Genomic DNA, 26,942 nt, shown 5'->3' with positions numbered 1-26,942 from the left:
TCGGCAGAGAACATGCTCGTCGACCTGAACACGGTCCGCAAGTTCAACTAGTATGGATTTTCTACAATTTTCTAACTATTTTCTAAGTTTTTCATTTCATGGAAATTTTAATTCTAAAAAATAAAAGGCATGATTTCTAAGTATTTCATTTTATGGAAAAAATAATTCTAAGTGACCTGCTCGATATCGGCGAGCTCGCGGGCGTTTAGGTTGCCGAGGATAGTAACATTTGTACATGACATTTGTAGGTCTGAAGTTATCAAATATCCATCAAATTATAGCTCAAAAACATGTTTCAATAAATAACCATCCGTACTAGTTGACCTTGCTTACGTGATCATCTCGGTGAGCATTTCTCCACCGGACGACACCGTACTTGGCCAAGGAAGAGCTCCGATTCTACGAGAAAGGGAACACGGTCTTCCACGACTGTTGCCGCTCTCTCTCGTAGAATCAAAGCTCCTCCTTGACGTCCGTTACCGCTCGGCAGAGAACATGCTTGCCGAGCTGAACACGGTCCGCAAATTTTACTAGTACGGATTTTATACAATTTTCTAACAATTTTCTAAGTTTTTCATTTCATGAAAAAATTAATTCTAAGATCACGTAAGCCACCGGGGACGAGGATGGCGCGTGCTCCAGCGAGGATGAGCGAGGCGTGATTTTGATGAACTAATTTAACTTTTGTTTATCCAAACATATATGCTAATCATCATGTAATTTTGAGCTAAAAATGACATATAAAATCATAATAAAGTCCAACATATAAAGTTACACATGCATCTACATCGCAAAATGAGATAAGCTACTGATAAAACATAAGAGGATTAAGTTTGTTACCTCCAAAATCGAAGAGCAACACCAATGGAGGGGGAGAGAGCAAGAACAACAGCAAGCTGAAGAACAGAGGCAGTGAGTTTGAATGGAATGGCTTGGGCTCGGGGAGGAAGAAATAAGCTGAATTATAGGCCGGGATAGTTAGTCCCGGTTATGGGGCCAAACCGGGACTAAAGATTAATCTTTATTCCTGGGGCATCACCCAAACCGGGACTAAAAGCTTTAGTCCCGGTTGGTAATACCAGCCGGGACTAAAGATCCCTGCCCCGCGGACGACCGTTGGGCAGGGACCTTTAGTCCCGGTTGGTATTATCAACCGGGACTAAAGGGTCCTTTAGTCCCGGGGACAAAAAAATGCCGAGGCTAATGCCAAATTGAGACATCGTTCTAAAGTCTGTTCTCTAGTAGTGAGTAATCGTTTATTACAGGGCCTGACAATGACAGTTCTAACTCCTAAATCTATGCATGAGAACTGAATTTTATACACCTATTTGTCTTCTAGGAAAATGCATTATCTCCTCACCTTGTGAAGATCACAACACGATCGGGCGGCCGCCGGAGGAGCCGGGGCGGCCGGGCGTAGGGGGCCGCCGGTGGTGGCCGGCGCGGGGGGAGGAGATGTTAATGTGGAGATGTCTGAGTTTTATGCATCTGACGTCGCAACTTGCTCGAAACATTCTCAATTTTTTACCACAGCCTACACATGCGATAACATGACACCTCGACAAGTTTTGTGATTTTCGGACTTCGTATAGACTTCATATAATTTTAAAACACTTTCCCGGCAAGTGGCTCGTCATGTTACATGAAGAAGATGCGCGAAATTTGATGCGAGTTCGTGGATAGAGACTCAACATACACCAAATACCATGAATAATATTTTTTGAAGTACTAGATTACAATATTCCATGCACTTAGTTCAAATTTGAATTATATATAAAAATTCAACATAATCAAATTAATCAACCAAATATAACAAAAAAATAGAAAAAGCACCAAATTTGAACATGAAGTTGTAAACAATGTAGGCGGGCCCAACAAAAAATTTGGGGTCAAAAAAACAAAAAAAAATTAAAAATTTGCCGAGTGCCAGCTTGGCACTCGGCAAAGAATTTTTTTAAAAAAAAATTCAAAAACGGTTAAAAAGTCTTTGCCGAGGGCCTAACGGTGATGCCCTCGGCAAAGATCGACGGCAGGGGATGGACGTCGTGTCAGGCGGTGTTGCCGAGGGCCGGCCGTGTGTTTGTCTTTGCCGAGGGTCAGGCCCTCGGCAAAGATGCTCTGTCCGATAGTGATGGCCTGGCTGAGCGCGGAATGATTACCTGTGTATAGGAACATCTAATTTGCGGTTGCGGACACTACTCACAGTTTTGACTGCTAGATCTCAATCTAACGGCTGCCAATGTCGCCTGAAAAAATGTTATATTTCAGGCATTTGAAATATAGCAGATCCCTATATATATAATATAATGGGACGGTGAAGGGAAACATGATGGGGGCAGCAGGGAACACATATATCAAATGTTTCGTGATCCATGGACACAACACTACACATCCTAAATTCTGGGTGCATGCATAGATTTGAAGAACTTACGAGCGTCATCAGGTTGCGTACGACGTGGATATAAACTATCAATGCAACATATATAGGCACACGCGACAAAGGAATATTCACGTGATGTCGGCGTGCGCATACGATGCATGCCCACGGCTCTTCTTTGCAGTGATGCAGAACATCTACATATGCATATATGTTTCTCTATAGGAGCAAGGAACGAAATAGTGGCTCATCAGAAGAAGCTGACGATGACTATTGCGTTTAGTGACAGAAAAGGCAATTTGTAGGGTACACCAGTCTTCTCGATCTTTCACATATATATATATATATATATATATATATATATATATATATATATATATATATATATATATATATATATATATATATGTTTATTACATGCGTGATGCAAGAAACAACTGACCCGCATGTAATAAACATATATCGGTCTGTTCGCTTGGTCGTAAACGATCGTAAATTTTTAGCCAGAACAATATTTTTCTCTCATACCAAACCAGCCAGCAGTAATAATCTACGATCGTATCAGCCCCGCCAAACAGGCTGTATATATATGCAACGTAAGCTCAGACGTATAGCGCGGACAGCAAATCAATTTCGTCAACGCTAGCGTACGTGTGTCAGAGAACGACTTCGCTAGCCACGCTCTCGATCAATCGATCTCCTGGGCTGGGACGTACACATGCATACATGTACGTTCAGCAGTAGCAGCACGTACACCAACAACAAAGCGATAGGTGTTGGCCTGGTGTCGCCATTATTCACGTAGCTAGCAGCGTCGTACGGTACACATACCGATCCTTTTTAATTTATCTGATGCCCAATTATTACGTTACACTGCTGATGAGAGAGTTGAATATACAAGTAATATAACCCGTGGAGCACAATCTGCCACGCCTACCGACCTGTGCTTCCCAACCCTAATGCCAAATGGTTGACGTCATAATTCCTTCTCCTTCACCTCGCATAAACTACGTTATCTACCTACTAGCTTCATTCCTATCCTGAGAAAACGCATACATGTCTTCTCGCTAGCTAGACGACTCTCTCTCATATGCGTGCGTGCATGTTCCATGCAACGTGACATGACATGACTGAATGAATCGATGGCGGGCGCGACGGACAAAACGGATAGCATGTGCAAGCTACAGTCCCCTTGGACCGAGAGGCGGGACACGTGCGAGGTTTTAAGGACATGTCGTCCAGAGGCTCCTCCCACGCGACGTACTACCCATCCATGCATGTCGCCCGGCTTGGTCTTGGACATGGTGGTGTAGAGCTCAGAGCTGGCTGGGTTTGGTGACCTGGTGCATGCGTGCCCAACTACGTCTACGTGTGGTGTGTGATATCATTTCACATGATTGGAAGATTCTTCTCTTCGATGAAGTTATAAATCGTGTGGCCAAGGCTTCGTCGCGCTGCATGTGGATACAACGCGTGCCATCCACCAGATTCCATGGAGAGAGAGAGAGAGAGAGAGAGAGAGAGAGAGAGAGAGAGAGGGTCTGTTCGGCTGGTATTAAAGCCGGCTGATAAGTTGGCCTTGACTGATTTGTTGTAAGAGAAAAATACTATAGATTCTGGCTGATAAACTGGCTGATAAGTTTAAACGAACAGGCCCCCAGAGGTCTGTGTATACGATACGACGTCATGTCGATGATCTGATGTTTTAGGGAACATATTACAGCGAAACAATGGGCGACCTGTGAGGTGAGCTGAATGCCAGATGTCTGGTTTCTGATGTCATACGACCAGGGGCGAAGCCAGGATTAATCGTCGCCGGGGTCAGCACAAACCCATAGTGCTAACATTAAGGTTGCGATAATACAATACCATACATAATATCAACAAATGTAAAATAGCATTATAGCAAAATAATCCCAATCATCGATTGGAATTGTGGCTAGAAAGTATGATTTGTATTTGATGCGGTGCCATCTCTTCTTGCTCTTGAAATATCTCCATCATTTTTTAGTTATTATTGGGTGGGGGTAATTTTCTTTTCAAGAATCGTTCCAAATGTGCATCTTGATAGAATGTAGAATGAAAAAGCACGTTTCTTTGCTACAACACAAACAATAGAATCCTATATCTCTGAATTAAGATTTTAGAACTTTAGATTATATACCTGAAAGATAAAAGAAAACCCAATTACCCAAAGACCTTACAATTTAGACTTGATAAATCAATAAAGTGCAGACAATCAACATCAATGTGATAAATCAAGAAAATAGATCATTATAGTTATCAATTGTAGAATCAAGTTATTTGATGTACCTCCTCCAGGTGCTTTAGAGTAAGGATCAGAGAGCATATCGCAGTATCACCGGCATCAACCGGGCGCTGACCCTAGCGAGTCGCGACCTGTGGATCGTCGTGGCCACCAGATGCAGGTGGATTTGAGATGGGAAAGGGTGAGTTACCATCGGAGACTCGGAGGCGACGTTTTGACTTTTAGGTTGATGCCTGTAGACTCGGACGTAGGGTTCATGAAGTGGTAAATAGGCCTTCAGGGTGGGCTTATTAGCCTGCACGTGCAAGCTCCTTGTATAATTGTTGCATGTGCGTGTAGACTTGGTCAATGGGCCGGACGGAGCTACCACGCTGGACTAGCAGGCTGCCGGGGTCGCAATTTTTTTTTACTGGGGTCTACGGTGGTAAAAATTTACTACATACAAGTAGCCGGCTGGAAACCATCGGTGTCGGCCGACCCCAATGGATGAACGGTAGCTTCGCCACTGCATACGACTCGACTACCTTGTTGCCTTGTCTCTCAGCATTTTTCTTTTTTTTAGTCACAAAAAAAAAGCATTTTCCTTTTTTTTAAAAAAAAGGAAAGGAAATGAAATAAGAAGGCTCACGTTGCTACTACTTTGAGATGTTGGGCTGATTTAGTTGGGCTTCAGATGAGCCCATCCAGAAGTGGGCCAGGTTCCGCACCGGCCCAGACAGGCCCATTTCCATTCTTAGACCAGGAACTTAACTACTGATGATTGTTTCTCAAAAAAAAAAAAATACTGATGATAATTCATAAATCCCTACCCTCTCTCACTCTACGGAAGTGAAAGTAAAAATGAAAACATGGGAATCCTGGTCATGACAAGTTTTACCTGAGGAACTTAACTAGTATGGTCATGATCATGACAATTATTCCTGGCCATTAGCATGATCAAACCTGCCCCTGTATTTCAGGGAACATGCATCATGCCAGCGCCTCAAGAACTGGTCAGACTCTGAGAGTGAGATCAGTCTCCACTCTAACTGCTCAGACCTTAAACCCCTCCTGTCCTCTAATTTCTCTCCGGCTGTCGAGTTCATGACCTGCCGCCCATCCCTCTATATATAGCACTCTACGTGCCACACGCCGTGCGCTATCGGTGCTTGTGCGTGTTCGTGCATCGGCGCACGCATGGCTCCTAACACCTTCTTGTTCGTGTTCTTCTTCCTCCTGCCCGCCACCGCCGTCGCCGCCCCACCAGCTACCGGCGGCAACGCCGCCGCCGCCTTCAACGTCACGGAGATCCTGAGCCGGTACCCGGAGTTCAAGCTCTTCAACTTCCTCCTCAGCAAGACCCGCGTGGCGCGCGAGGTCAACAGCCGGAACTCCGTCACCGTGCTCGTCCCGGACAACTCCGCCGTGGACTGGCTGCTCCGCCGCAGCGCCAGGCTGCCGCGCGCCGCGCTCGTGGAGCTCATCTCCGTCCACGTCGCGCTCGACTACATCGACGCCGCCAAGCTGGCGGCGCTGCCCCGGGGCGGCCAGCCCACCGTGGTCACCACGCTGTTCCAGACCACGGGGACCGCGCGCAACCGCACGGGGTTTCTCAACGTCACCGCCACGGGCCGCGGCGGCGCCGTCTTCATGTCGGCCGCGCCGGGGTCGCTGATCAACGCCACGTTCAAGAGGGCGGTCACCGCGAGGCCGTACAACATATCCGTGCTCCAGATCAGCAACTTCGTCGTGCCGCCGCGCATCATCACCAGGCCGCGGCTGCCGCTGCCGCCGCCGTCGCCGTCGCCGCCCGCGCCGAGGATGAGGCAGATGGCGATCGCGCCGAGCCCTGCGCCTGCGCCGACGTCAACTTTGCCGCTGCTATCTCCGAAGACGATTCCGACCTCGGAGGGCGATACCGCGGAGGCTCCCGACACTGCTGAAGCGCCGGCGCCGTCGCGTGGCCATGCGGTGCGAGCAACGAGTTGGTGGATTGGTTCGGCCGTGGGGATGGCATGCATGCTCGGGTACTTGTAGATTATTACCCCATTTGCAACTGATCGGGAGGGAATCGTCAGATGCATCATATCCTATAGGTCATTTTGCGCACCCTTTTGTTTAGTCGATTATCTACCTATATATTTTTGTTTTCTTATATTGTTGTCACGTTTCTTGAAATTAGAGAGTATAGGATTACAAAGGCCAGAAAAAAACAAGTTGACTATTTTCAACAGAAGGACTCCGACTATATGTCATTTCTGATCCATGGATTATTCCCTATCACACCAACACACGACTAGTTATAGTAGTATCGAAGTTACGTTCTAAAACTATTCTGTCGCCCATACTATTGTTGAGCGCCAAAGATCTTTTATTTTTTGCATTTTGACTATCATATAAAACATCTTCAACACAATATCCAAAACAAGTTCCGAAAACCTCGTTTTGGAGATGAATAAGAAAACTCACGCTCCAACACAAGCTGGTTCCCAATTTTCTCGTGCATCCAATCCAAATTTACTGCTCCCGGCCTTCAGTGTTTAGTCACCTCGTTCACGCCATCTGTTATCCTCCCTCCACAGTGTTCACGCCCCATCACTATAACACAACATACTTTTGCCGACACTTTCTATTGTAGGCAAAGGGCACCTTTGCCGACAGATAACCTCTCGCGAAAAGTTTTGCCGGTAGTTTAGAAACAGTTGCGCTAGAAGCCGTCGGTGAAACTTTTACCGACAGTTAACATAATCCCCGACACTTTATGTGTAGGCAAACGGTCTACCTACGTCGACAGTTGAAATCTTTGCCGACAGTTAACCCTTTGCCGACAGTTAAGACCTTTCCCGACAATTTGTATGTTGGCCAAACCATTTCCAAGGTATTTTACAAACCATACCCTGCCCAAAAAAAACTGTCGACAAAACTGCATAGATATAATTATAATTAAAATAATTTGACAAATCCACTTTTGCTCATATAGAAGGCATCACATTGAACAAATTCACTTGATTTTTGTATAAATAATATATTAGATCTTCCATACATGCACGGAGTTGGTGTATGTATGTAAGATCTAATATATTATTTATACAAAAATCAAGTGAATTTGTTCAATGTGATGCCTTTTATATGAGCAAAAGTGGATTTGTCAAATTATATAGCAGGTCAAGTGATGATCATAGTACATAGAGCCATATAAGTCCAAGATATAGATTAGTCAGTTACAGACATGTATAGACATACTACAAGTCTTGTATTAATTGGTTATGACTAAAGCTAAGAGATCAATAGAGCAGGACTTGGCACAAAAGTGGCATTCAACAGTTCCATGTCTTTGTCCTACACGATAGTAGGTGCAAACAAAAGAACAAAACTGTAATTCATGTCGTCCTGCAGCCATTCTCGGACACTTGTTGCCACTCCAAAATACTTGAACACCAGCTTCGTGCACATATGGTTGCTGCCACTCCAAAATACACACCAGCTATGAAGGGGGTGAGGAATTTGCTGGGAGAAGCAATAGTAGATCTGTAATAAACAGAAGGAAATTACAAGGAGAACTAAATGAAACCGTCATGCATGAAAAAGGAATCAAAACCATTATGACACCCTTGCTCACATCTTAGATTAGTAAGCTTTAGACAATAATTTGATTGACTAGGTGAGTAACACTTAATCAGTGAACTCTCGTGATATATGTTCCAGAACTCAGCAGAAGAGACTACTTGCTACTTACAGAATAACTGGAGTAATAGCTTTGTGGTTTCATATTGCAAAAATCAATTGCAACCTCTATGTCTAATCGAAAAGGGTAAAAACATGTTGCGGCCTGAAAAGCCCCAGGACGTTGGGATCATGCAATTAGGCATAAATTTTGCTTATGTGGTGTTTCTCTTTCTCCTTTGGCGTATATGCATACAACTGAGGACTCAAAATCGGTAAGAATTGAACTGTTTCATTACCTTAGAGCTGGAGGGTAAGGTGAAATTAGTTGCCTCTGGGATATATTCTGGAGAGTGAATGAAGCCACCTTCTCAGATTTTGACGCGACAGGATGCAGGTTGCCATAGCCTACAACTCGTTTGCCAAAGCATTATGAAATTTTGTCCTACCGTGGCATGTACTTCGTAAAGTCAACTTCACCTGAATGAAAAATGACAGCATTAAGTCCTTTTAGCCTCGATGTCAGAGTCCAAAGGTCATATGTTTTGTTCGGTTTTGATAGAACAGAAATCAGATATGCATGTTACAGTAAGGAAAGGAAGCAGAAAACAATTGTGGCTCATTGCAATCGAGCATCACTACAAGATACAATCGTCTATGCATGATGTCATGAACTAGATTGCTACGAGATGCAAGATTCTGCACTGGCAATGACAGAACCGGATTTAATGATTTTTGTCTAGCAAGTCACGTTGCAGCTAATTAACCCCTTCACACATCACACCCAAACTCGAATTTGGATGTAATGACTCCTGCAAGGCAAAGGTGCCCAGACTTAAGTTTTTCAGCAGCTTGGTAGTGCAAGTCGACAGTCTTTCCGCTCAGCTGTGTTCTGCAGCAATTTTGGAATATTACTAAGCCAGCATGCATCTCCTATGAACCAAGTAATCTGATGCGCTATTTTAACTTGAAGTAAAGCATTCGTCATGATCTACCCAAAAGCACACATGATAGGGACCGTATGTTCTATGGAAGACTAAAATATGGTAGAGTAAAATTTTATGTTAATCCACCCACATGATATGATCTCCAGGGAATAGGATTCATCAATCATTAATATGGGATTGGAGACTAGAGCACTAGGAGATTTTCTCACACATCATCAACAGTAAACAATGAACCCAATGCAATTTGCAGAATCACGGTTACCCTATGCAAAAAGATATGGACGAGGATAGCAGAGGAACTACAATTACTGCAGAGTTTTCACTTATCTAAAAACTCAGAATTCACACCAACCAATGCAATTAACAAATAGTTATGGCTTCCTCTGCTTCATTGGATTGCGCCGATGGATCTAGCTATCACAACAATCTCCTAATTTAGTGGTCAAAAGAATAATAGCACATGTTTGGTCTAATCTGAAAGTGAATATAAGTATTGCTGCTAGCTAAATATAATATGAAAACTGTATTGCATTTAATTATATCTTTATAATATGGAAACTGCATGAGAGAGTTTAATTATTCAAGCTCAGAGTAATTTCTTAGTGTACTTAGACATTCCACTTGAAATGAAAACTAAGATGAAAATTGCTTTGATTGTGAAAAACATAGCGACATAATTAGTGCATCTTTTGGACAATAAACTCACCCAAAAATTTCTAGGGAAACCATTTCTCCCTTAGGAGTTTCAAGAATCTGGGAAAGGAAAAGATAGCCTTGCTTAGCTTGTAGCAGCGGTAGTGTGGTACAAGAAAAGGAAAAACATAAGGCAGGAAAAGAAATAAATTATATAGTACAGAGGGCTCTTGCAGTCTTGTAGCTTACCCTTTTGCAAACTCAACAATCAATCGGCTTCTGTTGGACAACAAACGCAAACTCATGCTTCATATCCACATAACGCACTCTGTGGAAATGGTTTCCAGAAACAGTACCACCATCAAGAAGCAAGTAGAGAAATGAATTACCGGCCAGAAGGAACTAAACCAGGCATGACTGAATTTCCATTAAAACAGATAATTTATTTTTTCCCCCAAAATGATCAGCAAAGTTACAACTCTGGTAGAACAGCTAACAATTGCACAAGGGCACCCTCAAAACCTTCAACACAACCATCCAAGTTAAAACATGAAGGTTGTGTGGAACTAATTATAATAGAAACAATGCTGAGAATGATAGCACATAGCAGCCTAGGATGCCAATCACAACAGGAAACAAAAGGTTCTAATGTTTTTTTTCCTGTATTTTAGGAGGAAAGCAAAGAATAAAAGTATTTCATTTCATTTTAATTGATTAGATATCTCAAACCTTGAATTCATGTGCAATGAAGAAAATCTCCAGAATAAAATAGTAGCATGGCTGACCATGATTTTCTTGTAACTTAGTAAGTCTTGTATTATGTAGGATCATGTCCAAATAGGTGTCACTTCAACCAGGTGAGGAAGGCATGAAAAATATATTGTTACATCCAATCAATCAAGGGTTCAATGCCAAAGAAACAATAATTTGCAAGGAAATTTCATAGGCATTCTGCTACCACCAGCAATCCAAACAGGCTTTAAGTGTTCCCTACCTTTTGTAGCATGCATTTGAGTTGTAAAGATAAATGCATGGTTCATAAATTCATACAGGTGATTACATGTGTAATTACAAGCACCAGTTATCATTTAACCAAAGAAATTAAAAAGCTAAGAGATGCTTCAACACAGAAGCTAATCCAGGTTACACTAAATATTGAATTACAAGCATCTGTCATCACCTGGTAATCCAGATTTTTGAAGACATAGCTACATGGCCTTGTTGATATACAGTGTACTTCCTGATGGATTTAGAAAGCCTGCTGAAACCTGAAAAAACATGGTGTGAGCATTCAGTTCCAATAACACTAATAAGAAATAAACAGACCAATTCTCTAAGTTCCATTACCTAGCAATCAGAAATGATCATAGTGCGAGTAGCTAATAACATAACAAAGGTCAATAAGAGCATCTTGTATAGTTAAGCTTGCTATCTCCTTAAGCTCAGTATGCCGAAATTTTGACAACACTTGTTTAAACACCACTAACAAGTGAGCAGCTGAATGATACAGTATGACAAATAATCAGAAAATATGTATTCTAGTGCACATAATTAGAACTGTATGATACTTGTATTTAAAACTGTATGATAAATAATCAGGACACATGATGAAGCTGCTTAGGGACTTGGACCAAAGAACTGAAATACCTAGCATCCTGAGAACAAATGGGAGTGCCTGCAACAAACACAAATATATTCAAATTTGACTATGAGGATGAAACGCTAAATGATAAGCAACTCAGTTTTGCTATGGAAAACATGATACATAACACAAGGGTAAATAAGCATTATATTAAAGGGAAAGCTAACTCTCTCCATCCTCCATTTGGAGCCAAGTTAATTTGGATCTAGATGGACATGCGAAGACGGCACATACATAGTAAATCAGGTCTCTAAAAAAATTTGCAGAGGAATTGGAATTACCAACATAACATTTTAGGCGATCTAGATTCTACATTGCAGCAAAATAGAGTGCACATTCGTAGCAGTATGAGCATAGTTGTTTGAACTGGAGCTGCAATGTGAAGGCTCAAGTTAGGGAAAACCGAAACCTAACTGAAGTTAGGAAAACACATGATCAGCAGGCAATAAACCGACGCTGAAACTTATATAGAAGCAAACAGCATAGTAAGTATAAATAAGTGAGAATCCAAAATTTGGATCCAGATCGACAAAAAAAAATATAGAGGAATTGAAATTACTAGCATAACATTTCAGGCAATCTAGACTCTACATTGCAGAAAAATGGAGTGCACATTCATAGTAGTGCATAGTTGTTTGAACTGGAGCTGCAACATGAAGGCTCAGGTTAGGGCAAATCGAAACCTAACTGAAGTTAGGAAAGCACATGATCAGCAGGCAATAAACCGAAGAATTACCATGAATAAAAGAAGAGGCACACATCAAATCGTTTATACTCTCACCTAAACCACAAGTCTTTGATAGGCTAAGGTTGAAGATCAACCATATTTTCTGACCACTAAGTGATCTCCGACGTAAAACGGGTCATTCTCCTGCACCATATCTGGTAAGAAGCAAGCAACGGTTAGTAGCGCCTAAGCAAGATTTTAACGGAACAAGCATTTCATGATAACACTTTTTTAGGGAAAAAACGTATAACAATAGAGCATTTAAAAATAACTTAGAACTGCATGGTGTTCTTGATGGAACCCAAGACTATAGATGGCAACAATATATAAAAATTGGTTCACGGTTCATTCCCAAGGTCATAAAACTAGAGCAATACTTAGCTAAGAATGTAGAGCAAATAAATCAATTGTTGGCAAGCTACAGCGTCGTAGGAGGAATGTTTAAGGGTCACTTGGCGTAGCATGTAAGCTGAGGTCAACTTCAAAATTGGGTTTTGGTACAGCATCTGATGGGACTTCTGACTACTGCTCAAATGTTCCTATAGAACTGGTAAGCACACCACACCACAATTTGTCTGTAGCTTTAGCACAAATCTGAGGACGTATCTCACAACCTTGTTCTGGCATGTAATACCAAAGCTAAAAATATTAGAACCAGGCACACCTGATTTACATATGTTCAGCATGGTTCAACATTAGGGGCATAATTGAATTACACAATATAATGGAAGTGGGAGGGTGGAAAACAGTCTCATCATTTATCCTTTTCCTTTTGCTACGCCCTCTCATCCCCACTTCTACTCTGAGAGAGTAGCTATGCTAGCCAACGCTGCCCAATCACCTGCACAAAGGGGAAAGGTGGAGGGAGAGAGGATTTGGGAGAGGAGTTAGGAGACCGAGGAGGAGAGGAAGAGGGTGACGTACCGCCAGATTCAGCGGGCGAGGTAAGGCGCCACCGCCGCCGGTGATGACGAGGCCACACACAGGCTTGGTCGACCGGCCTGCGCCGGTCGTGGCTCGCAATGCATCCAGCGTCATTGAGATGAGGCAGCTAGGGTTTCGTTGACCACAGTAGCGTAGGCGGATCGGTGGAAGAAGGCAGCGTCGGGTGGCATCCATGCCGGCAGCCACCGGCGAGCCCTAGGCACGTCACCGAGGAGGGGGCGCTGTCGGCCATGGCCGGGGCGGCCACCCTCCGCACCGGCGCAACACCCGATGGGGGCGCCATTGGCCTGCGTGGCCACGAGGCATGAGGAGGGTGTGGAGGAGGAGGAGGGCAGCTGCGCCGTGTTGAGGGTCGGCGCTGCCGAGGTGCGGTGGCACCGCCGTGGCCGCGTCGAGAGAGCTAGGGAGGGAGGGAGAGCGCTACGGGAAAGGAAGAGACGGAAAGAGGGAGAGAGAGGAGGTGAGGAGATATTTTTACCCAGTGCGGGTACTCCTTGGCCGACACTTGCACAGTTGCCCTGTATAGGCTATGCCGACACTTTCTAAGTCTTCTAATTTTTGCCGACACTTTTTCTGCCAGCAGAGAAATGCCAACAGATAATTTGTAGTCTTACAGTCTTATTGCCGACAGATGATTAGATATTAAAATGATATACAATTGCCAACACATAATATGTCGTCGAAACCTGCCTTTTGCCAACACATAAGTGTAGGCAAATGTGTGTCATGGTGTAGTGCATCCATATCCGGCGACAACACGCACCCTGCCTTGGCTCCCATGACGGACCCAGAATTTTGGAGGAGGATATTCCACGTACAAAATCTTTTTAATATAAATATGTATTGTATTGAACCATAAGTTCATAACATAATAACCATAACAAATTTATAGTAATAACCGAAGTATAGTGACTGCTGAGGGAGGGGTGTTTGGGGGGGGCTCTTTGTCCAAAACTCCAGATGCTTCTCATGCTTGGAACGAGTGAAATGGGTTGAAAAGAAGGCGATTTGTGCATGGAGCTCGCTGGCGATGTTTGGCAGTGTATGTAGTTCTGGTTCAAGCGCTAGGTGTTGGGTTCAATTTGGGCTAGGCTTGCACGAACGTGGGCTTTTGTCACACTCTAGGGCCTTTATCGAAGACAAGTTAGTCGGTTGTTTGAGTTATTGAGTCAATTCCTAAAAAAAGAGTAATTGAGTCAAAGCCAACATGAATGATTTTTTGCCCCCTGTAGAATAGTGTTTCCCTGTATGATGATTTACTAGAATATATAGGACGGACCAACACCTTCAATGTTTTGCATTGGCATGGAGTCATGCAGAGCTCGATCACCGGCCTGGATGGCTAGCTATCAGGCCCTGCTATTGCATGCTAGGTCTGGGATGGGGGTGCCCTTCAATCACGAGTACGTACTCCTATGAACAGGTTGCAAGTCCCCTCCAAATTTTTTAGTTGTATCTGTATTGAAATTCATCGGCTGCTGCACGCCTGACTGCCGGTCCACCATGGAGAACCTGGTGCCGCCGTCAGAGGCCATGGACCCATGGTGCTCTACTGCTATTCAATTGGCTGACGCTGTAAGTCCTGCATAGGTTAGGGCATGTTTGGATTCTAGTGGATTATAGGAGCTAGCTTCTAGAATCTACAAAGAGTTCTAAACAGCCATAGCTTTTGTCCAGCTTTTATAATCTAGAGCACCCTTGATTCCATAATCTAGGAAGCTGAGCAAACCTAGCTTTTTTTTAGCTTCTAGACATCAAAAGACAATTCTACTCCTCACTATTTCTCTCTCCATTATGTTAGAAAACAAGGACCAAGGGCATTATGGTAATTTTTCTCTATAAAGTAGCTTATCTCAACTTTTACAAGCTATGGATCCAAACAACCTACTAATTCCACTTTTATTATAATCCACCTTGTAGCAATCTACCTTTTAAAAGCCAGCTTTCATAGTTCATGATGTATCCGTCTTGTGGGACTTACAGTAGGCGCATGCTCTGCACTCCCCGCTGAAGATGGGGACCACATGGTCACCGGGGGCCAGGTCCTCCACCCCATCCCCATGCTCTTCACCACTCTGGATCCATCGGATTCTTGTTGTTACCAGGGGGCGAAAGATGCCTTTATATAGGGGGTGCACATGCACCCCAAAAATTGCAAAAACAGTGAGTTTGGTTAGAATTCCACCATATATGCACCTCTTATGAGACACGTCTAAGCACCCATAAGGTAAATGCACCTCTCTCTAATTTGCTCTTGCTTCGCCACTGGTTGTTACTCAGCTGTGAATGTGATGTGATTATGGATGGTTTGGGCGGCCCCCCATACCGCCAACGGGCTGCCACCTCCATCCTTTGTCTCCGCCACTCTGGATCCTTTCTCTTTATCCCTTTATTACTTTGCTCCATAGTATTTATCTTTCTGATGAAGCTCTCGACCTTACGTCAATCAGGGCCGGACAATGGAAAAGGCCGGCACCCAAAGCTTCTTCCCTGGAATAGCAATGGCGAGATGATATCAACATGCACCTCACAAGTAGGAGCTTTCCCCCTCAACCCAACCATCTCATCTCACGAAAAAGAGAGCACTCACACTACCATGGGAACTGTGTTGTTAGGATGGCGGCTGGCGTACTCGGCATGAGCCTAGCTGGCAGCTAGATGCTCGGAGGGCTTTCTCAACCTCCAATCAGCTTTAGCCTCTCCTCAAGGTGCATCCATGGCAAAAATTTCTAGGGGGACTATAGGATCTCTGATTGGCCTAGAGGGGGTGAATAGGCCTGTCAAAACAAACACTCAAACTTTTATCAAATTCACCCTACGGCACTACCGCTCTGGAGGGTGGCACTACTGGACTACGGCACTGCCGGGCCAGAACAGCGACACTGCCGCACCTACAAACAACTTCGAATCATAGTTCCAAATCTATGAACGAAAACTTAGATCGGAGAAATTTCCTAGCTTACTACAGGTATGACAATCACAGATCAAGAGATAGAAGTGGTAGGAACACCACACACAAGTAGATCGTCTAGAAACCCTAGAAATCACCTCAACCACAATATGTCACGCAAGTAATATAAATCAAGCACAAGTGACACAATGATTTATCTCGTGGTTTGGCTAGATACCAAGGCTTGCCTACCTCCATGTTGTTGAGGTTAGCCACTAAGGCTTAGAGCTTTCCAACTCTTCCTCATTATCAAATCAAGAGACTTAACTCTTGAGATGAGGAGTGAGTTTACTAACTTCAAGAGATGGTTACAAACCTCCCTAGGTTGCCACACAAGTTGGCAAGCTTCATGGGCGATGCTCTAGCCGGCTAGGAGCCAAGCTCTAAGAGTAACAAACACAACCGTCGGCCAAAATATGAACCAAGTGCTCTTTAGAGTTGGGGAATCAATGGAGCTGCTCTCTAATAGAGTTTTGGACCCTTTTTCACTCAAGGATTGATGGAAAAATCAATGGATTTGCTTGGGGGCTTGAGGTCAACAATGGAAGGAGAGAGAGAGAGAGAGCCCATGCTCTATTTTAGGCGTGCTGAAGTGAGGAAAAAGAGGCAGAGAGCCGTTGGGGAGGAAGGGGAAAGGTATATATACCCTCCAGCCCCCAACGGTCACCACACACAAGGGGTCAGGCGAGATAGAGACCGTGGCCTCGAGGTCGGGCGAGACGGAGCCCGTGGCCTCGAGGTCAGGCGAGACGGAGCCCGTGACTTTGGGCGAGATAGAACCCATGTCCTTAGGGTCAGGCAAGACGCAACCCACGTCCTTGGGGTCGGGCGAGACAGAGCCCGCGGCCTCGAGGTCAGGCGAGACCTTTTAAAACATCTCGAGCCATACGAGAAAGTCAGTGTGGGCACTAACTTCCTTGTGCCGCGACTCAAGTGGGGCAGTGATGCATCACGTAAGACAGCAAGGGTAATAGTGAAGTGTAGACTATATTGGCTGTGAATTTGAGGATGCATGTGGTTATTTGAGCACTTGGTAATACATATTAGCTTAAGCATTGTGTCTCTCTTTATAGTACGGCTTTTCCTATACTCAAATTCAAAATATAAAAAAATTTAAACATCCTTTGAGTTTGAAGCTATCTACATTTATAATTGGGGGCTTCTCTGTTTCGTGTAGTATCCTCGAATATAAATTCCCTACTTGTCATCTCGATAAATCTCATTAGTTCTCTAATTGTGTGGTCATTATCACCAAAACCCACAATTAGGGCTTGATTGCATTTTCAGGGACTCCATGGGTCCAATGGCCTTATGGGGCACGAGCCCCCCCCACCGCTGATCCATCCTTGATCAACGCAGTACTGGGCGCGTCTTGGCTGGTGAGGGCTCCGGATGACGCCTGCATAGAGAAAGTTGATATGGCGAGGTACGAGAAATCCCGTGAGGTGGCGGCTGCCTCGCAAGCAAAGGTGCTCGCTTCGCTAGTTGCCTCGCCCACCGTCGCCCCGCCCCGACAGGTACGGGAGATCTAGGAGGTGGAAGATGACGTCGAGGCTCGCTCCCACCAGTAGCTAACCGAGCCCGTGGTGGTACGGTGGTGGTAACCGGCACCCCCAAGCCCCTGTGGATGGTATTCGTGGTACAATCAAGTTTCCTCTCTTTGTTTTAACTTTTAATTTGGTTTCTCTATCTCTTGTTTCTCTATCTGTATATATCTCTTCTGGGTCCTCACGTTCTCAAGGGCTGGATATCGAGCCATCTACAATTTTTTTGAGTTTTTTTTGGAAATTGGCATAATCTTATTTATCATAGTCTCCTGAATGGTTTAACATCAACTTCATGCTGAGCTTAATGAGCCGAGCTGAAGTCGAAAGTTATTCCAAATCAAGTCATTTTTATTTTAAAAGAAAAACGAGTCAAATCAAAGTACTTTTGTACCAAGCCAGCTCAACGAGTTTTTTTGTGCAGCCACCTTTTTTTTATTCCTTCTCAGTTTATGATTGATTACATAGCCTTGATGTTTAGAGGAATTATCCCTGATGTTTAGAGAAATTATGTATTTTAATCTTGAACTGATTTTTTTTAGATAATGGATAAAACAATATCCGGCCTCTACATCCATAGATGTACACAGCCCATTATTACAAAGTTTTGGAGGAAAAAAAAAGAAAGTCAGTCTTATAGATCGACCCGGACGCTAATTCAAATAGTATAAATGTTTCCATCCTTTATTGGATATCTCTAAAGCAATTATTTTCAATTTCTTGCTCATCGTAGAGAGCGCGTCCTTGGCTATCTCATCACGCTGCAGCTGGGCCCAAGAGCGTAACCAGTACGCTCCTCTGAAAATTACCTGCATCATAGAGTTAGATCTCATTTGATTAAAAACAACATCATTACGGCATCTCCAAATAGCCCAAAACATGGCAGCCACCCCACCCAAATCAAATTTCTAATCCTTTTATTTTGATTAGTTAGCCAATTACCAAACATGTGGCTGATTGATCTTGGTTGGGTCAGACTAGTAGCAAAAAAGATAATCCTTCATATCATTTTGGTAAGGGGACAGTCTAGGAACAAGTGTTGGATAGTTTCATTCCCATTACAGCAGATGCACTTCTAACTCCCCTTCCAATTTTTCCTAGCGAGGTTGTCTTTGGTAAGACGACACCCCTTTGCAACAACCAAAGAAAGATTTTATTTTTTAGAGGAATTTTTATCTTCGAGATCTTCCTATGACGAAAAGATCTTGAACTGATGTAGCCCAGTTGTGTTGATAAGAGTTTAGTCTTGAATAGTTTAATCTTGATAATTATATTAGTTCGTATAAAATATTATTTAGATGCAGTAAAAATACGACAACACAAAGAGAAAGATACATGTCTTTCTCCCTCATCTATCTTCGTACTCTCGGGGCGTGCCACAGTTCGCCCGTTCGGACCGAACGGGCTGTCCAGCAGTTTCCCGCCCAAATAATTACTCCCGCCGTTCCCAGTCTAGCGCCGCAACGCGCGCTGCGCGGGAAGTACATCCGGCCGCGGAGGAAGTGTGGGAACGAGCCAGTACAGATTCTTTTTTCTATTTTATTGATTTGTGTGCGGTACAAATTTTTAAAAAAGTCATAACTACTGAACTGTGTATCAAAATTAAATTCTGATTGTACCATTATGTTTCTTATAATAAATACTTTAAAACAAGATCCCACATGGATATATTTAGATAAAGTTTCATAAACAAACATTAATTTCATAAAGATATAACATTTTTTTTATTGAGCAAAGACGATGTTCTAGATTCAGAGAATAATATTCTGTATTCGTTAGAAAAATATTCTCTATTTAAAAGAACAGTACTCAAGTTTTAGGTTCATGAAATTGGTATTATAATATACATAAAAATACATAATAGAAATAAATAATAATAAAATCTAGAGCAAAGCATAAGGAAAAAAAAATAAAAACACGTAATCTATAGTGAGTAGTATTAATATTTACGTTACCAACTAGATTTACTACGAAAATATATTTCATAATAACTAATTTAATGCTATTTATTTTGTCTCATCAACAACAACAACAACGACATAGCCTTTCAGTCCCAAGCAAGTTGGGATAGGCTAGAGTTGAAACTCACCAAGAGCCCCGAGTTACGGTTTTTTTTTTTTTGGTTTCATCTCCATTAAAGTGGCTAAGTTTTTACATTGGCTCGTCGCGCCTAACACAACACTCTCCCTTTACCAGCGCTTGGGACCTGCTATGCTGGGACACCAAAGACGCCCCACCATAGGTGGAGTTAAAAAAAATAATCAATGTCCATATTTTTTATATAACTTTACCAACCATTTGAATTGTTTTGAAGTGACAATTGTACTCTTTTATAGACTTAAGTCTTGTTTGGATGCGCATGTATTCATCTTAATCCACATGTGTTGAAGTATATTAGAATAGAATTAAACTAAATTCACATATGTGAATTGGAATGAATACATATACATCCCAACAAGGCCTTAATAAATACACAACACATGTGTCATTGTTAGTTAACGTTTCCGGTCCGGGCGGTGTAGCCATGTGAGTTGTGACTCAGATGTGCACGCTGACAAAAACCGGCGACATTATGTTCGAAAGGATGGTTAACACCAACCCGGAAGAGGAAACACGTATCGAGCTCACCCTGCTTGCAATGCAATGTTCAGCTACTCGTAAAGCTGCTTATACTAATTTATAAATATTATATCATAATTTATAAATTGGCTTATAATGGCAGACGAATACTCCTAGTAACTGCCCTGGCAAGCTGGTTCGGTGAAAAGTGAAAAACAAAAGTCAAAATGACCTCTGAGATTCTGACGTGCTACAAATCACTACAGTCAACTCTATCGACCGACCCGTGCCATCTCACCAACGCGGTGTCCGTGTCGGGTGGCATGGACACCCTCGAATTCGTTACGCGTTCCCCCACCGACACTGCGGTCCCACCGGTCCTCCTTTGTGATCTGGCCCCCCCTCCCCAATCGACTTTTTTATTTTTTTGATGCTTTTATATGTATGTCATTAAAAAAATTTATAATTATATATAAATTATTAAAAAAATTGACCATACAAGTATTATCGTTCTAAACTTTCTTATTTTTTAAACTATTGTATCAGTGTTCTGTTCATTTTTTACCTGAGAGTTAATATAAAAATCTAAAATAGATTCTCTCGTCCGGGTCTGACGCGGACGCTTTCTCAGTCTGCTCCAGCATCTCCTCGAGCCACGCAGCGTATAATAACCCGGCCTTCCCCCAAATTCCGCCATTCCTCAGCTCAGGTGAGCAGCGGATACGAGCAGAGCCCTCGAAATCCCGACCACCATTTGCCCTCCGGCCCACGCGGAGTAGATCGCTTCACCGGCGGCGAGGACGATGGGTTCCGTCGCGGAGGACTCCGCCGCAACAGCGGCGGCGTCGGTAGTGTTCCGCTCGAAGCTACCGGACATCGAGATCCCGCGCCACCTCTCGCTGCAGGCCTACTGCTTCGAGCGGCTCCCCGAGGTGTGCTCCCGCCCGTGCCTCATCGACGGGCAGACGGGCGCCGTCCACACCTACGCCGACGTGGAGCGCCTCTCGCGGACCGCCGCCGCGGCGCTGCGCGGGATCGGGGTCGGGAAGGGCGACGTGGTGATGAACCTGCTCCGCAACTGCCCCGAGTTCGCCTTCGTCTTCCTGGGCGCCGCGCGGCTGGGCGCCGCCACCACCACGGCCAACCCGTTCTACACCCCGCACGAGATCCACCGCCAGGCGGCCGCGGCGGGGGCCAAGGTGATCGTCACCGAGGCCTGCGCCGTGGAGAAGGTGCGCGGGTTCGCCGCCGAGCGCGGCGTGCCCGTGGTCGCCGTCGACGGCGCCTTCGAGGGCTGCCTCGAGCTCGGGGCCCTGATGGACGCCGCGGAGCCGCTCGACGCCGACAAGGAGGTGGACCCCGACGACGTCGTCGCGCTGCCTTACTCCTCCGGCACCACCGGGTTGCCCAAGGGCGTCATGCTCACGCACCGCAGCCTCGTCACCAGCGTCGCGCAGCAGGTGAGAGCACAGAGCAGAGCTCCTCCTCCTGCCACCACTGGCCCTGCTCCATTCCATTTCCATCCCGTTAGCTCTAGGAGCACGAGGAGGAAAATTTTTCTATTGGGGCGTCGAATTTTTTGGGGATTTCCTTCCCCTTTCTGTGCTTCTTCGATTGGAAGTGGCGTGATGGCGCGGCCCCCGCTTTCCAGCTCGGGAGGATTTTTTTTTTTCTCACGCGCTTTTTTGTCGGCGCGAATACAGTGATCATTTACCACCGCGCGTCATCAGCCGTTAATGGGACAGCCGGCCTCACGTGGGTCCCGCCTGTCAGCAGAAGTAATTCTAGGCAGCCATAGCCAGCTGTTTGACAATCTCATGATACGGCCCGAGATCCGTGCCGATATACAGGAGTAGGATTTAATGGCGCCAGCCAGCGTTCAGTGTTCAAATCCTCGTTGGACTCGTTTTGACTGATGGTCCGTTTGTGCAAATTTTCAGGTGGACGGCGAGAACCCGAACCTCTACTTCAGCAAGGACGACGTGGTGCTGTGCGTGCTGCCGCTGTTCCACATCTACTCGCTCAACTCGGTGCTCCTGGCGGGGCTGCGCGCCGGCTGCGCCATCGTGATCATGCGCAAGTTCGAGATCGGCGCTCTGGTGGAGCTGGTGCGCGCGCACGGCGTGACCGTGGCGCCCTTCGTGCCGCCCATCGTGGTGGAGATCGCCAAGAGCCCCCGCGTGGGCGCCCACGACCTCGCCTCCATCCGCATGGTCATGTCCGGCGCCGCGCCCATGGGGAAGGACCTCCAGGACGCGTTCATGGCCAAGATCCCCAACGCCGTGCTCGGCCAGGTCTGTTCGCGTCACCCCACCCCCACCTCGTAACCACGCTTCATCACATGCCGAACGAATATGCCGCTTTCATGATTGAATGCATGCCCATTGTCCACAGTGCCAGTAGTACTATCGTGGATGTGTTTGTGTTTAGTAGTAGGAGAGTTGGTGGGTGGTAGCCTTTAGCGTACGTCGCTCTTTTGCCGTCTTTTTGGCTGCGGGCCGCGAGAGGCCCGCGGGGCAGGCAGGACCGCTCGGGTTTGCCTGTGCCTCATGCCAAGGCGACATCTCAACCACGCCCAACGACTTTACGCCTGCGTCGAGCGGTCGAGGCGCCGGTGCTCTGTTCGCTCTTGATGGAGTGGAGGCGTAGGACGTAGGTGCAGGGTGCCTGCCTGCCTGCAGGGGCCTAGTGTGGTGAAAGGTCGGGGGCACACGCCAACCCCATGATTTGGGTTGCCGTCTCGCTAAGAAAGCATTTCGTTCAACTACTCTTCCGGTCTTTCCTCCCTCCCAAACTGGCAAACTCTGGGTGGGCGAATCCCACCACGGATGCCGCTGCACCACAGCGTCACGCTTGTACTTGTGCAAAAAATGGGTTTTGTTTGCTGAAATGTGAATGTGATATGATTTGATTTCGAAGTAGAGAAATGGGATACTTTGGACTGAAAAATCTCTGTTCGTTTCCACCAGGGGTATGGGATGACCGAGGCAGGGCCCGTGCTGGCCATGTGCCTGGCCTTCGCCAAGGAACCGTTCGAGGTGAAGTCCGGCTCCTGCGGCACCGTCGTCAGGAACGCGGAGCTGAAGATCATCGACCCGGACACCAGCGCGTTGCTGGGACGGAACCAGCCAGGCGAGATATGCATCCGCGGCGAACAAATCATGAAAGGTACTGTCCAATCCTCTTACTCTCTTCCCTGACACGCGAACTTATACTGTAACAACATGTTGACATGTTGGTGGTGTATTATCGTCACGTGGTGCAAGTAAGTACTGACAGCGCTGAATCATTGGTGAGTACGATCAGGTTAGTTTAGGCCCCCGTGGATGTGCAGCCGTCAGCCCATCACTAGCCGAGTATAAAATCTCCGAATGTGAGTTTGGTTGGCCTATCACAGTGATCCCCTTGCCAACGTTGCCGTTGCTCTCAACTCACGGGATGAAAGCTGTCACGACTGATGGCTAGCATGGACAACTTGATAAGTTTTTCTAAAGTTAAGGTAGAGCCCACTAGCACGTAAACTAATTTGCTTCTGCTTTGCCATCGCCCATCAGGCATGAATGCCTAGGTAGCATCAAAACACTGTTTGCTCCTATACACATAGGTATTTCAGTAAATTGATTTTGTCATCAGGAATAAAACAATTGACCCTTTCCCATGTCAGCTGTTCGTCTATCAAATATTTCGAACTTGTAGGATTATAAACTCAAGAAATCTGAGGAAATAAAAAGTAGCATTCTCAGCTGCTTCATGGCTCATGGGTGTGCATGCGCTCCTATCATGCATGCTGGAACAGCAGTCTACTGGTTCTGTTTGGTATCTATGGAAAAGTTGACTAGTCTAAGTAGGTGTAGTTGTTGTACCAAATTAAAGCTTCTCCTTTGGCACACCAAAAGTTCGTGTTCGGTGCACTTCCAGTTTCGCTACATCATTGCTGGTTGCCTACTTGTTCGGTTGTTCGAACCTAAGCACCAGAGAGACTGATGATTTCCTTATAGCACACGGCTCATTATCACTCTGCCAATAATCGTCTCCAGCAGTTGTTGCATCCGACTGCCACGGAGGCAGGCACGTTGGTAACCAATCGTCCATGGATTGCCAATCAGTTCGTCATGACAACATGGTTGATGGTTCTGATAAGAACCTGACTACCTAAAGGGGCGTACCCAGTGCAGAGAGCTCCCGCTCTGTGCGGGGTCTGGGGAAGGGTGTTAGTGGTAAGCCTTACCCTCGCCTGTGCAATGCGAGGAGAAGAACCTGACTACCTGAGACCAGAAATACAAAAACTTGTTCTTGATCTGTTCATAGCTCTAGAAGCCATATTTTTCCTTATTGGCAGCACATCTTGTCCATTGCCATTATCACTGTGAGTACATGTAGCAGTGGGAGCAGCTCAGCATCGGTTACTCAGGCCTAAGATGATTTCGGTTATTAAGTTATGCTAGAAAATGAGAAAATGAAGACATGCGCTAGTTATGCTGTATGGATAATTGCATATGCTTGCATGCACCTAGTGAAAGTAAGCTTCCAGAAGTGTGAAATTCAGACCAAACCGACAAACCCTTTGCTTGTTTCCCACCTGCCCAGACCTGAAAATCCATCGACTCTTAGGCAGCTGTGTCTGTGTGGACCTGTTCGTGTCATAGCCAAAATGGCTGCATTTCCTGACTTGAGCATGAAGAGAAAAATCATCTGGTGGGGTTTAGCTTTATAAGAGTACTAGATATCATAATTGCTTTAAAATCACAAATTCTTTAAAATGAAAAGTTCAAGCATTAAGTTTAGCAGCTAATAGCCAGTTCTGCTGTAATCTTTGTTTATCATCAAGGTAGATGTTAGGTAGGACCAGACAGCTGGCTTCTGTAGGTGTATCCTTCCATCAGTTTTTTTTATTTTTTATTTTTACCTTTCAGCTCTGGACTCGATTTGTTGAGGGTTCTCTTGCCTTCTGCAAACTGCTGTAGATGCAATAAGGTGAAATATCCCTTTGGTGCGCCTTAGAGTGTGCTTACATTGTATCCATGAATCCATGATAGCGATAGGCTGGTCTGTGCCTCTGTGGATACCCATGTGCATGTTGATTGGGATATTCCAAAATTTGTGTCCTTTTCTTTCTCCTTCACTGCCCTTGAATATTGAACTTTTGGTGTATTTATTTATTTTTCTATGCATTTAGATATGATTGTCCCTTCGATAAACAAAGAGAGCAATGGTCTGCCCTTCCATTTTTCAACCACACAATATATATGTTCCAAATAAAAACTACTCCATAGAAGATATATGTGAGTTTGGATATGATCAATGCTGCTTTCGGCAGTAATTGCCACATGCCACCACCTCAAGCCTCAAGGACTAAGACCTTGTAGAAATATCTTTTTTGGGAATGAGAAGAAATTGTGGTATCAGTATAAGGGTTTACTGTAGGTAGCAAGTATAATTGATGGCAATCTTTCACCACCTAAGCTATCACTATTGTGACTTTAAACCTGAAGTTGTCTCTAGCAACTATCCTATCACATTCTTTCACATTCTTTTTGAATATCGTATGCTTGGACCATCTGATTTTTTTTGTCAGCACTAAACATATTTTTCTGCTATTAGTTATCAGATTAAATTATAAATTGCACCAGAATGTTTGCAAGTAACTGTTTTCATGCAAATTACGGAAACCTATGATGTGCAGGTTATCTGAATGATCCAGAAGCGACAAAGAACACCATTGATAAGGATGGATGGCTGCACACTGGGGACATTGGTTATGTGGACGATGACGATGAGATCTTCATTGTTGACAGGCTGAAGGAGATAATCAAATACAAAGGCTTCCAAGTACCTCCTGCGGAACTTGAAGCCCTTCTCATCACACATCCTGAAATTAAGGATGCTGCTGTTGTCTCGTAAGTTGATCCCACACACTTAAATCCTGAAATGACATTAGGTCACATGGTCCATATCACTTTGGTGTCAAGGAAATAATTCTTTTGGATCAATTGCAGAATGAAAGATGAACTTGCTGGCGAAGTCCCTGTTGCATTCATTATACGAAGTGAAGGCTCTGAGATTAGTGAGAACGAGATCAAACAGTTTGTTGCAAAGGAGGTAATACCAAATCTTGACTTTCTGAAATAAATAATCAACACAATTGTTATGTACAGTGCATGTCCAGAAACCGTATATATTGGAAGGACTCTTCAACTAAGGTTGCATCATGTAAAAACATAAGAAATGCTTGCATCAGTTCATGTGCCTATGCACTTGAAAGCAAACTACTATAATCCAAACTATCCAAAGAGTCCATACCTTATTACAGTTTGTACTGTGTTATAGGTCGTGTTCTACAAGAGGATCAACAGAGTTTTCTTCACGGATTCCATTCCGAAGAATCCCTCCGGCAAGATTCTTAGGAAGGACCTGAGAGCACGGCTTGCTGCGGGCATTCCGAGCAGTGACAACACACAGGCCAAAAGTTGATATTTTGTTACTATTTTTTTCTAGTTTCGACACCTTTGTCAAAAATCATGCTTTACTACTCATGAGATGGCAATGGTATATATAAAAAGGCCAAGAGGTCTATATTGATTCTTTTAGATGGGTAAGGTATGCTTTGTTTGTTTGTGTCCGACATATGTATTTGTATCATGTATAGATATCGTTTTGACAACAAATGCTGATTATAATGTATACCATGTCTGGGTTAATCTATTGTT

At 44.6% G+C, this 26,942-nt stretch overlaps 2 protein-coding genes across 2 annotated transcripts; both read left to right on the top strand.

The window, feature by feature from the left end:
- The first annotated feature begins 5,799 nt into the window (after nucleotides 1-5,799).
- Nucleotides 5,800-6,861, top strand: LOC136522895 (fasciclin-like arabinogalactan protein 3). Its single transcript, XM_066516695.1, has one exon. The coding sequence runs from the start codon at nucleotides 5,823-5,825 to the stop codon at nucleotides 6,660-6,662; it is 840 nt and encodes a 279-aa protein (XP_066372792.1). The 5' UTR covers nucleotides 5,800-5,822; the 3' UTR covers nucleotides 6,663-6,861.
- A 14,052-nt stretch (nucleotides 6,862-20,913) lies between these two features.
- On the top strand, nucleotides 20,914-26,938 carry LOC136522707 (4-coumarate--CoA ligase 4-like). The gene is made up of 6 exons (XM_066516519.1): nucleotides 20,914-21,695; nucleotides 22,176-22,529; nucleotides 23,205-23,403; nucleotides 25,919-26,132; nucleotides 26,232-26,334; nucleotides 26,563-26,938. The coding sequence occupies exons 1-6, from the start codon at nucleotides 21,039-21,041 to the stop codon at nucleotides 26,704-26,706; spliced, it is 1,671 nt and encodes a 556-aa protein (XP_066372616.1). The 5' UTR covers nucleotides 20,914-21,038; the 3' UTR covers nucleotides 26,707-26,938.
- The last annotated feature ends 4 nt before the right edge of the window (nucleotides 26,939-26,942 follow it).

This window comes from Miscanthus floridulus, chromosome 18 (assembly GCF_019320115.1).
Source record: "Miscanthus floridulus cultivar M001 chromosome 18, ASM1932011v1, whole genome shotgun sequence".
Lineage (NCBI taxonomy): Eukaryota > Viridiplantae > Streptophyta > Magnoliopsida > Poales > Poaceae > Miscanthus > Miscanthus floridulus.
The sequence above is the reverse complement of the archived record's forward strand: the minus strand, read 5'-3'. Positions and strand labels throughout refer to the sequence as shown.